General features: G+C 34.0%; 2 protein-coding genes across 2 annotated transcripts in view; both read left to right on the top strand.

Moving 5' to 3' along the window:
- LOC123262356 (receptor-type tyrosine-protein phosphatase mu) overlaps positions 1 to 15,234 on the top strand; it is a 127,799-nt gene that overhangs the window by 106,953 nt on the left and 5,612 nt on the right. The window contains exons 7-11 of the mRNA XM_044724523.1: positions 257 to 558; positions 4,371 to 4,506; positions 4,756 to 5,005; positions 6,274 to 6,350; positions 14,416 to 14,655. Of these exons, the coding sequence (XP_044580458.1) occupies positions 257 to 558; positions 4,371 to 4,506; positions 4,756 to 5,005; positions 6,274 to 6,350; positions 14,416 to 14,655 (1,005 nt within the window). The remainder of the gene's footprint in view (positions 1 to 256; positions 559 to 4,370; positions 4,507 to 4,755; positions 5,006 to 6,273; positions 6,351 to 14,415; positions 14,656 to 15,234) is intronic.
- Positions 7,306 to 9,392, top strand: LOC123262357. The gene is made up of 2 exons (XM_044724524.1): positions 7,306 to 7,624; positions 7,785 to 9,392. The coding sequence occupies exon 2, from the start codon at positions 7,785 to 7,787 to the stop codon at positions 9,390 to 9,392; it is 1,608 nt and encodes a 535-aa protein (XP_044580459.1). The 5' UTR covers positions 7,306 to 7,624.

The following is a 15,234-nucleotide window of genomic DNA, read 5'->3' as shown; positions in this document are numbered from 1 at the left end:
TATTATATATATTTAATTTTTTATAGCACTGAATTTAACAAAAATTTGTCAATTATTTGAATTATTATAAAAAAATTTTAATTAAAAAATTATGTTTAGAAATTTAAAAAAATTACAAGTGCAAATTTGTTTTAAATATTTTTTTTATAATTAATTTGTAATAAAAAATAAATAAATATAGTATTATCATTTTTTTTTTTCATTTTATTGATTATATGATTATTGATTAATAAATCATATAACATTGAAATTTAAGGTAATGTGCGTGCAATATTGGCCAGCAAACAAAGACAAGGATGAAGAATACGGCGGAATTTGTGTATCAGTACTAAAAGAAGAGGAATTGGCAAATTTTCATATACGAACGATAAAACTGTTCAAAAAAAACGCAAACGAGGAAATAACGGAGGAAAGAACGCTGCTACAATTCCACTACACTGAATGGCACTCACACACGTGTCCGTTTAGCAACGCGGTATTAGAATTCCGTAGACGTGTCCGGGCAGTTGTTGGGTCTACTATCAAAAACGAGTCAGGTCCAATGGTGGTTCACTGCAAGTAAGTACATTAATCGTCCAAATATACATAATCCATATTCTATATTGTATATTTTATGGTGTATATTACACAGTGGTCCACCAACAGGAAGTAATATAAGATAAAATTAATTAATCTTTCAGTGCTTACCTTCTGGTAATACAGAATACTATTCTGCTCTCATGTTCACTGTGGGTTTACTTTAAATTAGTTTATAAATAGGCGGAAGTGTTAAATAATATTGTTCCGTGATAATGTTAATTACCATTTTAATTAATTTTCTGGCAACGACAGACCGGTTGTTCAATTCGAGGTGAATTATTTAACGAAACTATTAATTGTTGTGACTTCGAGCCAATTATTTCTGACTTTTTATTTTTAAATTAATTTTAAATTTTATTTTTTTTTTTAATGATATTTCATTAAATTTATACAAGTTTTTAATTTAATATATCGTCCTCTTATTCCTACACTGAAAAAAAATAATGAACTGATAATTAAATAACTAATAATTAAAATAATTAAATAAAATAGTTAAGGAGAAAAATTCTTGAATCAAAAACAACATTTTTAAAAGCTTTATCTTGAATCAAGTATAAATATTCTTCAACTGAGAAATTTGTCATAAATTTAGTAAATTTTTTTGTCTTGAATCAAGTTAATTTTTAACTTCCCGCTAAGAAAATCGAAGATTTTCAAAAATCAGGAATGTGTGTATGTGTGTGTGTGTGTGTGTGTGTGTGTGTGTGTGTGTGTGTGTGAAAGTATGTGAACCGCTTATAACTTTTGAACGGCTTGACCGATTTCATCGCGGTTGGTGCCATTCGAAAGGGCTTGACCAAACTTAGATTTTGAAACTAATTTGGACCGATTCAGATCAATAGATTTTGAGAAATCTTCAAAAAACTGAAAAAAAATTTTTTTTCAAATGTGGTTTTTTTGGAATAACTTTTAAACGGCTTAATAGTTCAATTCCAAAAACTAATCAGTTCTTAACCTCAAAAAACCACGTCGATCGCCACCAGTCCGGTCAAAATCGGTTGATTCGTTCGAGAGATATCGTGAACGAAAGAAAACCGAAAAAAGTGTTTTTTCGGAATAACTCCAAAATTCCTAGCGCGATCAATTCAAAATTTGAGATTTTTTGTGAGGCTTAAAAAACTGCGTCGAATGCTTTTAACCGCGTAAAAATCGGTTTATTCATTTAAAAGTTATTGCGGTTTGAAAATTCAAAAAATAGTGTATTATCAAATCTCTATCAGACTTTTGAGCTCGAAGAGCTTTAAAACATAGGAAAGCAATCTCTTTGAGCTCGGAGAGCTCAAAATAACCCATAAATTGTATTTTTGAGCTCGAAGAGCTCAAAAACGTCATTGGTGCAATTTTAAGCGCCTAAGTATGGAATTAGCGGGAAGTTGCAGGGATGGCCTTCAGGGTCAACCGTTTTCCTAATTTTTTTTATTAAAATATAATAGTTATGAATCAAGCTAATTTATTTTTTTATATTACTTAGAATTACAAGAAAAACAATATAAACTTTAAAATACTTAATTTTGCAGCCACTTACTATAAAAGTGAATTTCGACGGTACTTGGGTAAAACCTCGTATCTTTCATTTAAAATACATGCATCGTTTATTTGAGAAACCCCATAAGTCAAAAATACTAAATTTTTCAGGAGAAGCAAAAAACATTTTTCTCGGTTAAGTTTGCATTAACATCATGAACCAATGATGAATAATAATAATGTTAGTATCCCGAAAAAATATTCGAGCATGAAAAAACTTAATTGTTAATTACTACTTTTCATAATAATGATTTGAAGTTGGTTGACTTATGGGGTTTCTCAAATAAACGAACAAAATAGTAATAAAATCATTAATTTATTAATTTTTGTCCGTCAATTATTTATTATATTTATAAAATAAAGTAAAAAATATGTATTGGAACGAAAATTAACGAAAATTATTGTAAATCATCTATTTTTAATTTCAAATTAGTGAACTGAGAGTCAATAATAAAACAACATTTTAATTTATCACAATCTAACTTTATAATACTAAAATTGCAAAAATTTTTAAAATAAAAGTATTTAACAGTTAATATAATATATTTTTATTTGGTTATCATTAATTTCAGAATTTAAATCAGTTACATTAGAATCAACAATAAAACAACATATTTTTAATTTTAATTCATCAAGCGAATATTGTAAAACTCATTGAAATTCAAGTATTTAACAGTAAATTTAGTTTCTAATTATCTAATAATCAATCATTTTAAAATTATAGTCAGTGAAATCATATCAAACAATAAAACAATAATTTAATTTAATTTTTATAAACCTACACTGTAAAAATTATTAAAATTTAAGTATTTTGCATTGAACTGAATTTTTCTACTTAAAAGAAATTTATTTTAAATAAAAAACAGAAAGAAATTTATTTTTAGAATTTTGAAATTGAATGTGTATTCAAAAAACCCTATAAGTCACTGACTTATGGGATTTCTCAACTAAACGAGATTTATATCGACCGATTGGTTAGGTCTTGAACACGGATTTAATATTTTTTGATGCTGGTATAAGTGAGGGGAAATTTAAAGAATCGAAAAATGCAAGAAAATCGATTTCGAAAAAAATATGACTTATGGGGTTTCTCAAATAAATGATTCACATAGAAGATACGTGGTTTTACCAAAGTACCGTCGATTTTTAATTACTGCTAAGGTAAAAGACCCCATTAGTGGCACTTTTTCTTTCAATGAAAAAATGTTCTACTTGGAATAAAAATTAAAAATTTTTTTGATCTAAAGATCTTAAAGATTAGAAATAATATATTCATTATTGAAATTAATGATTTCATTAATTGAATAAGTACCAAAATCAAAGAAAGTGTCAGCAATAGGGTCCCCACCACTAATGGGATCTTTTATCGTCCTATACGTCTGTGCCAAGCATCTCCGTCTGATATTGAAAATGCGTCCAGTCTTGAGATTTTCAAGAATAAAATTTTTGACTATTTGTTCAATCTAGATGTATAAATAAAGTTTATAAATGTCTATGAGATTGTAAGAGAAATCATAATAATAATTATTTTATATAATTGCAATCAGAGTGCTTATAAAAATTATAAAATTGTTTTTATTAATATTTTTGAATTTGTAATTAAATATATTTTTATTTTTACTTTTCAATTTAGCGATCAGGCTTTGGCATAAATAAATAAATAAATAATCTAATTTAAAATCTATCAATCCTGAATTTTTACAGTAAATTCTTTGAAGCAAAATCTTGTAAAAAAATTTTTACCCCATAAATCATAAATTTTTTTCACTTTGATATATCATTAAAAATAATAAAATACTTTTTATAAATCTTGAATCATAAATCATATTTTAAAAACTCGCTCATCATCCGAGATCTAGAACGGAATTTCCCCGTATGATTAAAGTCTTCCATAATATCTTCCAAGTTATGCCAAATATAATCTTGAAAATTCCAAGATTATTAAATTAAACACACTTCTAATAAACTTGAGTTATTCGACAAATTTCCAAAAGATTTTTAATAGTTAATAAAACTTTACTAAAAATTTAAAAAATCCTAAAACATATTTAATAAATAAATAAATAAATAAATATTTAATTAATTAATTACATTCATTTGGTTCTAAAATATAATAAATAAAAAAATATTGAAACTATTTTTAAGCCAACTATAGATAATATTAAATTTAATATTGCTGATAAATTAATGTCAAATTATAAACTAATTAAAATAAAATAAAAAATTTCTTGAAACTTTTTTAATAATTTATTTCTATTTTTCCTCAGCGACGGCGGTGGACGGTCTGGAGTGTATCTCGCCATAGACGCGAATATGGAGCTCGCTGAAGAGGAGGACACTTTTGACGTCTTTGGATATCTGAAGAAACTCCGTCAAAGTAGGCGGGGGCTCATAGAAAGTTTGGTAAGAAACTAAAATCAATTTTATTTCTCCTTTATTTCTGGAGAACTTTTTTTACAAAAACTAGTCGGTATACATTGCATTATTTCAGCTTTTATAAAACCGCTCTGGCATAAAGTTTATACCCGCAATGTCCTACAATGAACTTAAACCAGTATAAAATAATCCAGAACACCGTTTCAAATTTTTTATGCTCTGGAATAATTTATTGGTTTTTTTATTTATTTTTAATCTTGCTGTATACTTTACCAGGACCAATATAAATTCGTGTACGACACCCTCGAGGAGTTTGTTATATGCGGAGCATCGTGGTTTCCAGTCTCTGAACTTTCTCAGCGGTTAAAGCAGAAGAGCGTGAAGAATCCAATAACTAAGATGAACGAGTATCAACGAGAGTATCAACAGATTTGCAAGCAAACACCTCGATTTACGATTGGTGATTGCGCTGGTGGGCATCGTGCTGACAACAGGGAAAAAAATCGTGATGTTTTAGTTGTTCCACGTGAGTGATTATTTATTGTTATCATTATTTAATTGAAAGTTTTTAATAATAATAATAATAATAATAATAATAATAATAATAATAATAATAATAATAATGACAATGATAATCAATTAAAAAAAAGGAGTTAAAATTATCGATATTATTAAGAGAATAAGAAAAATTTTGTGACCAGTGTATTTATATGATAAAATAAATTTTTATGGTTAAATTCGGTATCGTTGGAACAGTCTTGACTTGAATATGTGCCTTTTCAAGGTTTCATATAATTTTCACCAATAGTCAATTTATGATGATGAGTATTTAGGCTGCATTCGAAAATACTCTATCTCTAGACACATAATTAAGAAATTACCTTGTATCTCATGAGCTATTGACATTTTTAAAGATATCAGCTCATCCCGACATTACACTCATCGAAACCTTTCATTTGAGTACCCACATCAATTTTTTATATGTTTTATATATTTATATATATAAATATATGAAAAATATATAAAAATGCATGTGGGTTCTCAAATAAAAGCTCTTGATGAGTGTAACATCGGGAGGAGCTTATGTCTTTAAAAATGTCAATAATTAAAAAATAACGTTGTATTTTGTTTACTGATGATATTTTTAACGATATAAGCTCATCCTGACATAACACTCATCAAGACCTTTCATTTAAGTACCCACATCAGTTTTTCATATATTTATATATATTATATATATATATGTATGAAAAATATATGAAAATGCATGTGAGTACTCAAATGAAAGCTCTTGATGAGTTTAACATCGGGATGAGCTTATATTTTTAAAATATATTATATATATGTATATATGAAAAACATATCAAAATGCATGTGGGTACTCAAATAAAAGCTCTTGATGAGTGTAACATCGGGATGAGCTTATATCTTTAAAAACGTCAATAGTTAGAAAAGTACACTGTAATTTAACAAAAGTCATTATTTAATAAAGCAAAATTTTATTTATTTATAATTCACAAGTCACGACAGTCACATAGTGGCTGCAAGGTTGCTAGTAATAATAAAAATAATAATAATAAATTTAAAAAAATGATTACAATGATAAATAAGAAAAAAAAGAAATTATTATTATTATTATTATTATTATTATTATTTAATTGAAGTTTTTTAATAATAATAATAATAATAATAATAATAATAATAATAATAATAATAAATTTTAAAAAAAGTTATTACAATGAGGAATAAAAAGAAAGAAGGTAATATTATTTTAATTATTTTTTTTTTTTTCAGCTGATAATTTTCGGCCTTATCTAACAAGTTTTCAAGGAAACAGTTTTACAGACTACATAAATGCAGTTTTTGTTGACGTAAGTTAATTTTTTAAACTTTAATAAAAAATCAATCTTTGTGTTTTTTTCTTTAAAAAAGCTCTGAAATAAATTTCGAACTTTTTAATTATTTTTTAATACTAATACCAAATCTCATTAACTGAAAAAAAAATTTTTCTTTAATCCATAAAGCCAAGATCAATAAATACAAGAAAAAAAATGTATATAAAATTTTTAACGTTCCCTTGGATAAAAATGATAAATGAAATTAATCATCCCCAGCACTAAAATTTACTTTAAAAACTTTCTCAGCAAATAAAACTGACTAACGTCTTTTTTTTTTTAAAAAACTTATGAGCAACTTTTTTTCAGCTTTTAGTTTTATTGAAAGATTCGCTCCCGAGAAAGTTCGACAAAAAATGATAAAATTAAAGTTTTACCAAAAAATAATATATAAATTTAAGAAACGCCACTCTATTACTATTATCGAGGAAATAAAAAAACGTCTAAAGTTATTTATGTTGGTCATAAATTTCTAACATGAAAAAATAACATTTTATTTTAGATATATATTTTATATATGGCATGATATGATATGATAAATAAAGTTTTTTATGAATTTGAATATTTCATGTCTATGCCTTTGGCTTGACCTATCGGAGATTACCTACCGTATCTTTCATGCATATTTACCCAAATTTGCTGACTTTAAGCCTTAATCTTAGCTCATAGAGGGGAAATTCCCCTCATGCGTCTAGGTTTCCCAAGGTGCCGGGTAGCACGTACCGCTGCGGTGCGTGAGTCTTCAGTACGCTATTGTTTATCGAGTAGTGCATATATGCCCAAACGTTGTTGCAACGTTCGAAAATTAATTTGATTTTTATTAAAGTTATTAAAGTTATTAAAGTTATTAATAACTTATTATTATAACAAAGTTATAAAAGTTATTAAAGTAAACGTGATCGTAAACCAGGAATAAGGTAAGATATCAATGCTATGTATTTTAGTTTTGTTCTAGGTTACGTTGCGGGTCGCCAGCCGCAGCAGTGGTTATCACGGCTCGCGAGATGCAGCCGCGGACGTAGCTGCTCGTTACTCCCAGAGAGCAGCCATGACCCATAGCTCGAGCGCTTGCGCAGTTCCGTGTGGACTGGTGGTAGTCATAATAGGCTCGAGGAGCCGTGACGGCTCGTCTGGCGAGGCTCTTTACTCTGGTTGAGACGCAACCGTCTGTTAAGACTCCGCTGAGCAGCCTCTTCGGCTCGAGGAGTGTCTCCGCAGCCGTCAGGCTCGGGGTATTGCTAATACAGGCAGTAAGTCTTGATAAAGCATGCGAAACGGAGTAATTCTGCGCATAATGCAGTATTATAGTGTTAGAACACAAACTCCTGTAGCACCCGCTTGCAGACAACCTCTCTTGCGGGGCAGCCTGAAACCCTTACTAACATAGGGTTTTTCTTCTTTATATTACAGATGGAAGTCCCACAGTCGGCCTTCGTGACTATGGAGGAGCTAGTGGAAGAAGCAGCCGTGACTGAGGAGCAGGACAAGGTCCTGGACAGACTGAAATTGGCAGCAGAAGAATGGTTACCGACTGGTTGGAGAAATTGGAAGGTAGTAAATCTCTCCAAGGAAGAGATTTTTGGGGATGAGCTAGATCCTCAAGTGCTTAACAAGCTAAGATTTGCTTTGCCTACAGTGGCAATTGCTCGGGCGTTTAACCCGTCGACTCAAGACCTACCAGAGAAACAGTATCGGGACTTCAAGGTCGAAATGTTGAACTGGGCTTTTTGCAGAGCCCTCATCATGAGTCCTCCAGCGGTGGTTAATAAGATTAAGGGTTCAGCGAGTCAAGCAGAAATATTTTTGCACGCTTTGAAGCCCTTAAAGGACCAGTTCATTTCCCGTAAGCAAGCGGCAGACTTGTTAAGGCCCGAGGAAGAAACTTCGGAGGAGGAACAGAACGAAAATGAACCTCTTGATGGTGCTGCTGGTAAGAGAAGGATTCCAATGCCGAACAATCCGGCCAAAAGATCAAGGATTGCGCAGTTAGAAGAAAGGATGGAGAACATGTTCCACGTCTTGTTAGATAAAATTGAAAACAAGAACGCTGAAAATGAGTGGAGTGTTGGCAGCTCAGAGGAATCGGATGGTGAGAGTTTGTCGGACGGCGATCCGACCATCGATCAGATTGCCGATGCAACAGCATGGAAGGCACCCGAGTTGATGCCGACCCAGGAAAAGCAACCAGTTAGTTTGGAAGCTCTGGCTTTAGTTCCTCAAGTTAAAGAAAGTGCTCCGGCAGTTCCACCTCCGGCTCCAGAAATCAAAGCGCAGGGCTTAGAGTGCCAAAAGCTGGGTACTGCAAGCTGGAACAGGATTAGGTACAAGGATGTTCAGAAAAAGCTTCAAGCCTCGCCGGTATTCGACGCTCTCAAAGTAAATAGCCAATTGGAGAGTCTTGCACCTAAGTCCTTTGCCAATTCAATGTTGGAAAGAGCGGAAGAAATGGCAGGAACGATCACTCATGGCCTACTGAAACAGCGTCAGAAGCTCTCTGAGGGGATGCAGAGGATAGCGCAAAAGTACCCCGAAGCTTTTGATGAAATTAAAAACAACTTTTTAGGTGACTCGGCCTTCAAGGAGATTTCCGACGACCTGCTTCATTACACATGCGCGAGGCGAGCAGAATTGATTGAGTTGAGGAGAAAGTCATACAAACCTAAGGATCATCATCTAGCGGCGAAGCTGGCTGAGATTCCTCCCTCTGAGTCTCACCTGTTCGATGAGGAAGCTTTGTCAAAATTCTTTGATCAGCGAGGTGGCTTTCACAGAGTTTTTTACCAACGACCCCAGAGCTTTGCCCCGAAAGCTGCAAAAGGGGGAAACTTTCGTAGCTCCAAACCCCAGCCAAGTCGCGGCCCAAGTAACTCGGCTCAGCCACGAGAACAAAAAAGCAGCTCGCACAAATCGTCATCCTCAGCGAATTCGTCCTCCTTTCGAAAGCCAAGCACCAGAGACTTCAGAAAGTCCTCTGCAAGAACCGGTTCAGCTGGTAAGGACAGGCCCAGGAGATTATGACTATCCGTTTTGCGGGGGTCAGCTAAAAAACTACGTCAACCAATGGGCACAAATGGGGGCTCCGGATTACATCTTGGAAATGTTGGAAGGTTACAAAATACCCTTTATAAAAAAACCGGTGACTGTACCATTTTCAAAAAGAAATTTAAAAAGATTCGGGACCAAAGAATCTGCTCAAATGTCGTCGGAGATAACGAAGCTGTTGAAAATAGGAGTGTTGGAAAAGGCAGAGTGGTCAAAAGGGTTCATTTCCCCCATGTTTCTGGTTCCAAAGTCAGAGGGGTCGGTAAGACAGATCTTCAACCTAAAACAGCTAAATCAATATCTCCTACCACACAAATTTCGATTAGTCAACCAGCGTCAAGTCCCCCGTTTTCTCAGAAAATACGACTACATGGCAAAGTTGGACATTTCCCAAGCATATTTCCATCTGCCAATTGCCAAGCGTCACCGAAGATATCTATGTCTGGTATACAAAGGCCGGGTTTACAACATGACATGCCTCCCATTCGGCCTGGCGACAGCCCCTTTAGCCTTCGCAAGGATCAGCAACTGGTTGGCGAATCTTTTTCGTCAATGGGGAATAAGGGTTTTAGTATACTTAGACGACTTTCTCATTGTGCATCAGGATGCACAGATTCTACGGGAGCATGTGAAACGGATTGTAGAGTGTCTTCAGCACCTAGGCTGGGTAGTGAATCAAACAAAGTCGGTTATTACCCCGACAAGGAGGCTGGAATTTCTGGGGATCATTTGGGACACAGAAAAGAACCTGAGGGTTCTCCCGGAAGAGAAAAAGAACCGGATTCTGAGCGTCATCGATTGGATCGTAGCAAGGAGCATGTGGAACTGGTCGAAAGGAACGTCGCTGTTGGGTCAACTCAATTTTGCGGCGATCGTGAATCCTCTGGGCCGTCTGTTCTCGAGGAACTTACAGAGAGCGAGCTTGGAGCTCTCAGAGTTCAAACCAAAGGAAAAGAGGACAGTCCCGTTACCAGCGATGAAAGACTGCGTTTGGTGGAAAAAGAACATTCACCAGACGAGCCCAGTATTCCAGGAGCACCCGACGATGTTTTTGACAACGGATGCGTCCGAGAAAGGTTGGGGATTTCATCTGAACGGCGAGATAAGATCGGGTCTTTGGTCGCGGGAGCAGCAGCGTTGGCACGTGAATCGCAAAGAGCTTTACACTGTGTTGTTGGCCCTAAGGGAGTTCGTAACAGATCTTCGGAGCAAGTCAGTGATGCTTCAGTCCGACAACAGAACAGTAGTTGCTTATATCAGGAAGCAGGGAGGGACCAGGTCCAAGATCCTGCAGGAAGTCGTCAAGGAGATCCTGACTCTGAGTCATCGGGCTCAGATATGTCTGGTTCCTTTCTACCTGCCGGGAATATACAACTGCTGGGCGGACAGATTGTCGCGGGGGACACCCCTTACGGACTGGCATCTGAAAAGCGATACAGTACAGCTGGTGTTCAGAAAATGGGGAAGACCGCAGATAGATCTGTTTGCCACGAGTCGGTCAAAGGTAGTCGAGACGTATGTCACCCTGGAGGCAAGCGACAGCGAGGCAGCCTTCATCAATGCGTTCAGCAGGACCTGGGAGACGGACCTAGCTTGGGTATTCCCTCCTCCTCCTCTGATTCCGGAGGTTCTGCACCATCTGAACTCGGCGAAAGGAGTATTCCTGATCGTGGCGCCTCGGTGGAAAAGGACCTTCTGGAGGAGCGAGCTGAAGAGCAGAAGCACAGCAGCCCCTTTCGAACTTCGGAACCTGGAGTGTTCACTGGTGGATCTGGCGACCGGAATGCCTCCACAGAACGTAAAGGACATGTGTTTAGAGGTCTGGCGGATACGGGGTGGGCCAATCTAGTGGCTGGCTTAAGTAGTTCTAATGTAGACCTGGTGTCATCTGCGTGGAGGAGTTCCACATGGAAAACTTATGGTGCAGCTTGGAGCCAGTGGTCAGAATGGTGCACCGAGAACCAGTTGCCGCCTAGCCAGCCGACGGGTCAGCAGCTGGCAGCATATTTGGGATACTTAGCCAATGAAAGGAAGCTGGGTTACCGGACAATCTTAACAAAAAAGTCGGTAGTTAGTTCACTAGCTAACCCAAGCAGCGAAAATCGGCTGAGTGCTCACCCATTAGTTAGGTCGATGATTAAAGCCCTGGGTAATCGCGAAGCGGCTAGGTCTCCCGCGAAATCGACGGTTTGGAACATCGAAGTGCTAATTGAGTGGCTGAAGAGTCATCCCCCCGATCAAAGCAGCCTTTTTCAGGTCTCTCGGCATACAGCTATTCTGCTATTGTTGGCTTCGGGAAGGCGTATCCACGATCTGACCCTGCTGGCTATTGGAGTGAATGATTATGTGTCGCAGCGAGAGTCAGTTACCTTTTGGCCGGTCTTTGGATCGAAAACCGACAGCATTCGACATAGGCAGTCTGGGTGGAAACTGTCAAAATCCAAGCAACAGGAGTTTGACTTAGTTTTTTGGGTGAATCGATTAATAGAGATGTCAGAGCAGAGACGCAAGGCGGTGCCAGGCCTACTAAAGCTTTTTATTACAACAAGGGGCAAGGTTGCAGAAGCTTCAAAGGCGGTAATCGCCGGTTGGGTTAAGACAATCTTCAAGGAATTGAATATTAACACGAGTCCAGGGTCGATTAGATCAGCTGTAGCTTCGTACAGATTTGAGCAGGGGATGGAGCTAGACGACATTCTGAAGCGAGGTAACTGGCAGGGGGCAACAAACTTTTTCAAGTTCTACTGTAAGGAGGTGCAAAGACCTAGACCAAAGTCTCAGAATCAGGTAGTTATGAAGGCGTTCGAACCAGTTAATTAAGCTGGCCCGGCTAGTCAAGTAAGTTAGGCATTTTCCTTGCAGCTTTTATCTTTGTTTACTACTTAAAATTACATTTATAATTTGTATGATGTTGGGCTGATTAAAAATAAAATAATAATAATATAATCATGGTTTTTTTTCCTGGTTTACGGTTAAGCGGTTAGGGTTAGAAATAATTCTTTTCAGGGTCACAGTACGCTGTTGGTGCCGGCAGAAATTAAACATCTCTCCGATAGGTCAAGCCAAAGGCATAGACATGAAATATAAAACGTTTCCTACCCCGAAGGGAGGGAAACGGTTATTTCAGGTCTTGCCAAAGGCTTGACCTGAGCAAGTCCTTGCCGGCGCGAATCGGAGTAGGTACTGAAGACTCACGCACCGCAGCGGTACGTGCTACCCGGCACCTTGGGAAACCTAGACGCATGAGGGGAATTTCCCCTCTATGAGCTAAGATTAAGGCTTAAAGTCAGCAAATTTGGGTAAATATGCATGAAAGATACGGTAGGTAATCTCCGATAGGTCAAGCCTTTGGCAAGACCTGAAATAACCGTTTCCCTCCCTTCGGGGTAGGAAACGTTTTATATTTTATAATTTTTATGTGACACTAATAATGGCCATTAAGTTTTCGATCGATCACTTTTAAATACACTATCCGGTAGTACATACACTCAAAGCCCCACGGAAAATCGATATATATGTACTACAAAAGATAGCCATTATCATATCATTGTTTTATATCGTCTCCATTATATTTTATTCTTGTATAAATATATATTTTTTTAGTGCTGATAATATTTTTTAGTACAATCTCAATAATAAAACTGAAATGAAAATAAAAGCGACTATAAAATTTATAAAATGTCGCATTCTTTATAGTCATAAAATATTCATCATGTTTGTTATTAAAAAAAAAAAAAAAAAAAAAAAAACTTTTTGCTGTATCGCTATAAATTTATTCTTTTAACATTATCACGGTCCATTGTCACAGCACTTTATCCTTCCGGGATATTTATCTGATGATGAAAACACAGAAAAGCCCGAAGATTAAAACCGATTTCAAATAAAACTCATACAATGTTATTGCAATTGCTATTTATATTGGTATTATTGAAAATTAATTATGCAGTTGACAAAAGTAATTTCGACTAATTAACAATTTCGCAATCCAATGAATAATAATAATATAAATCCATGAATTGATATGTTAAAATGAGTGAATGTTTTAAATCTAAAGCAATCCGATTAAAATGAAATTTATAAGAGCGAAGTTTCAAGATTTTATTTTTTTTTTTTTTTATAAATTTTCAGTGTCACATATTTGACTTTTCAAGTAGTTTTTCACTGACTGTACTGAAGTGCGCTGTACTTTCGACAAGTTTAAATTGGTATTGAGAACTTATTATAAATTAATCTTGAGACCTCAGAGTTTGAACAAACCCCAATAGCAAAATTATCCGAAGTAAGTTCTCTTGAGTTGTATTTGAGATCTACTTTGTGAAATTAGGTTTTAGATTATTCAGGACTTGTATAGTTACAATTACACTATTCTATTGATTGTAATGAATGTTTTCTTATTTTTTTTTTTTTTCAAATCCGACGTATTTAATTGTTTAGTTTCACGGTTTATAATATTTTAACTCATAAGAATGATACTTAAAAATTTTTTTTAACAATTATATAATTTTTTAAAGTTTATCAAAAAAAAAATAATTAGAAAAAAACAATTTTTTTTTTAAATTAATTGACATTTAAAAATTTATTGATGATTTTTGGTCAATATAAAATTATTGTTAGCATTAAAACAATTTTAAAATTAATTGAAAATTAATTTTTTATTTTAATAATTAAAAGAAATAATTTAAAAAGTCAATTTTTTAATTAAAAAAAAAGTTTTTTTCTAATGATTAATATTTAAATATATGTAAATTTTTTAATTTATATAATTTTTGGTCGGTATAAAATTTTTTAAACAAAAATATTGATTTTTTTAATTTTTATGACTTCAAAAATATTAAAAAATTTTAATTTTTGAACTTTTTATGCAAAAAAAAAAACAGATTTTAATTAATTTAAAAAAAATACTATAATTAATTGACCAAGAAAACAAAATTTGAAAATCTTAAGCTAAACAAGAAAAAAAAAATATAAACAAGTTATAACTTTGTGCATAAATTTCTAGGGTTACACAAAACCACGGGAATACATAGTAACAGAATGGCCATTAAAGCACACTTGCGGTGAATTTTGGTCCTTAGTATACGATTACGAGTGTTCAGCAGTAGTAATCCTGTGTGTGCCGCCCACAACTTCAACAAACTTTCCTAGCTTCTGGCCTGAAGGAAAGCACTCCAAGAAGTACGGACCTGTCTTCACAATAGATCACATCAGCCATAATCATTACACCAACATTAAAACTTGGGTGAGTATATAACATAATAATTATATTCGTCGGCTCTTCATTCTCCTGAATGATGGATCTATATTTAACAAAACTTGTTGTAATACATAAACATACAATATATAGTACATAATATATAATGAGGAATACATAGAGCAAGTACAGGTAGCTGACGTGATATCTAAAGCTCTGGAGCATGAAAGGATGCCTAGCTACTGGGAATATATCAGGGATAATATTTAGTTTTAGTTTTAGTTTTTGGTTTAGGATGATGATGATAAGCTAGAATAATATTAATTATCCATATGCTAATAGTTTGCAATGACTATTATGTGGCTACTGAGAATTACAAATTATGAATAAACTTTAACTTTATGATTTTTTAATATTTTAAATCATAATTTTCATAGTTTGGATACTTTTGAAATAAATTTTAAAAATAATGTTTCTATCACAGGATTAATTACCAATTTTTTTATGGATAAATTTGGTTGAAAAAAAAATTATAGAACCAACAAAATATTCCAAATTCTTCCAAAAAATTGACTATCATTAAAAAATTTATAAAATCATGTTAAGGCACAAATTCAGATCAAGATT

Source organism: Cotesia glomerata, linkage group LG4, assembly GCF_020080835.1.
Source record: "Cotesia glomerata isolate CgM1 linkage group LG4, MPM_Cglom_v2.3, whole genome shotgun sequence".
NCBI lineage: Eukaryota > Metazoa > Arthropoda > Insecta > Hymenoptera > Braconidae > Cotesia > Cotesia glomerata.
The sequence above is the reverse complement of the archived record's forward strand: the minus strand, read 5'-3'. Positions and strand labels throughout refer to the sequence as shown.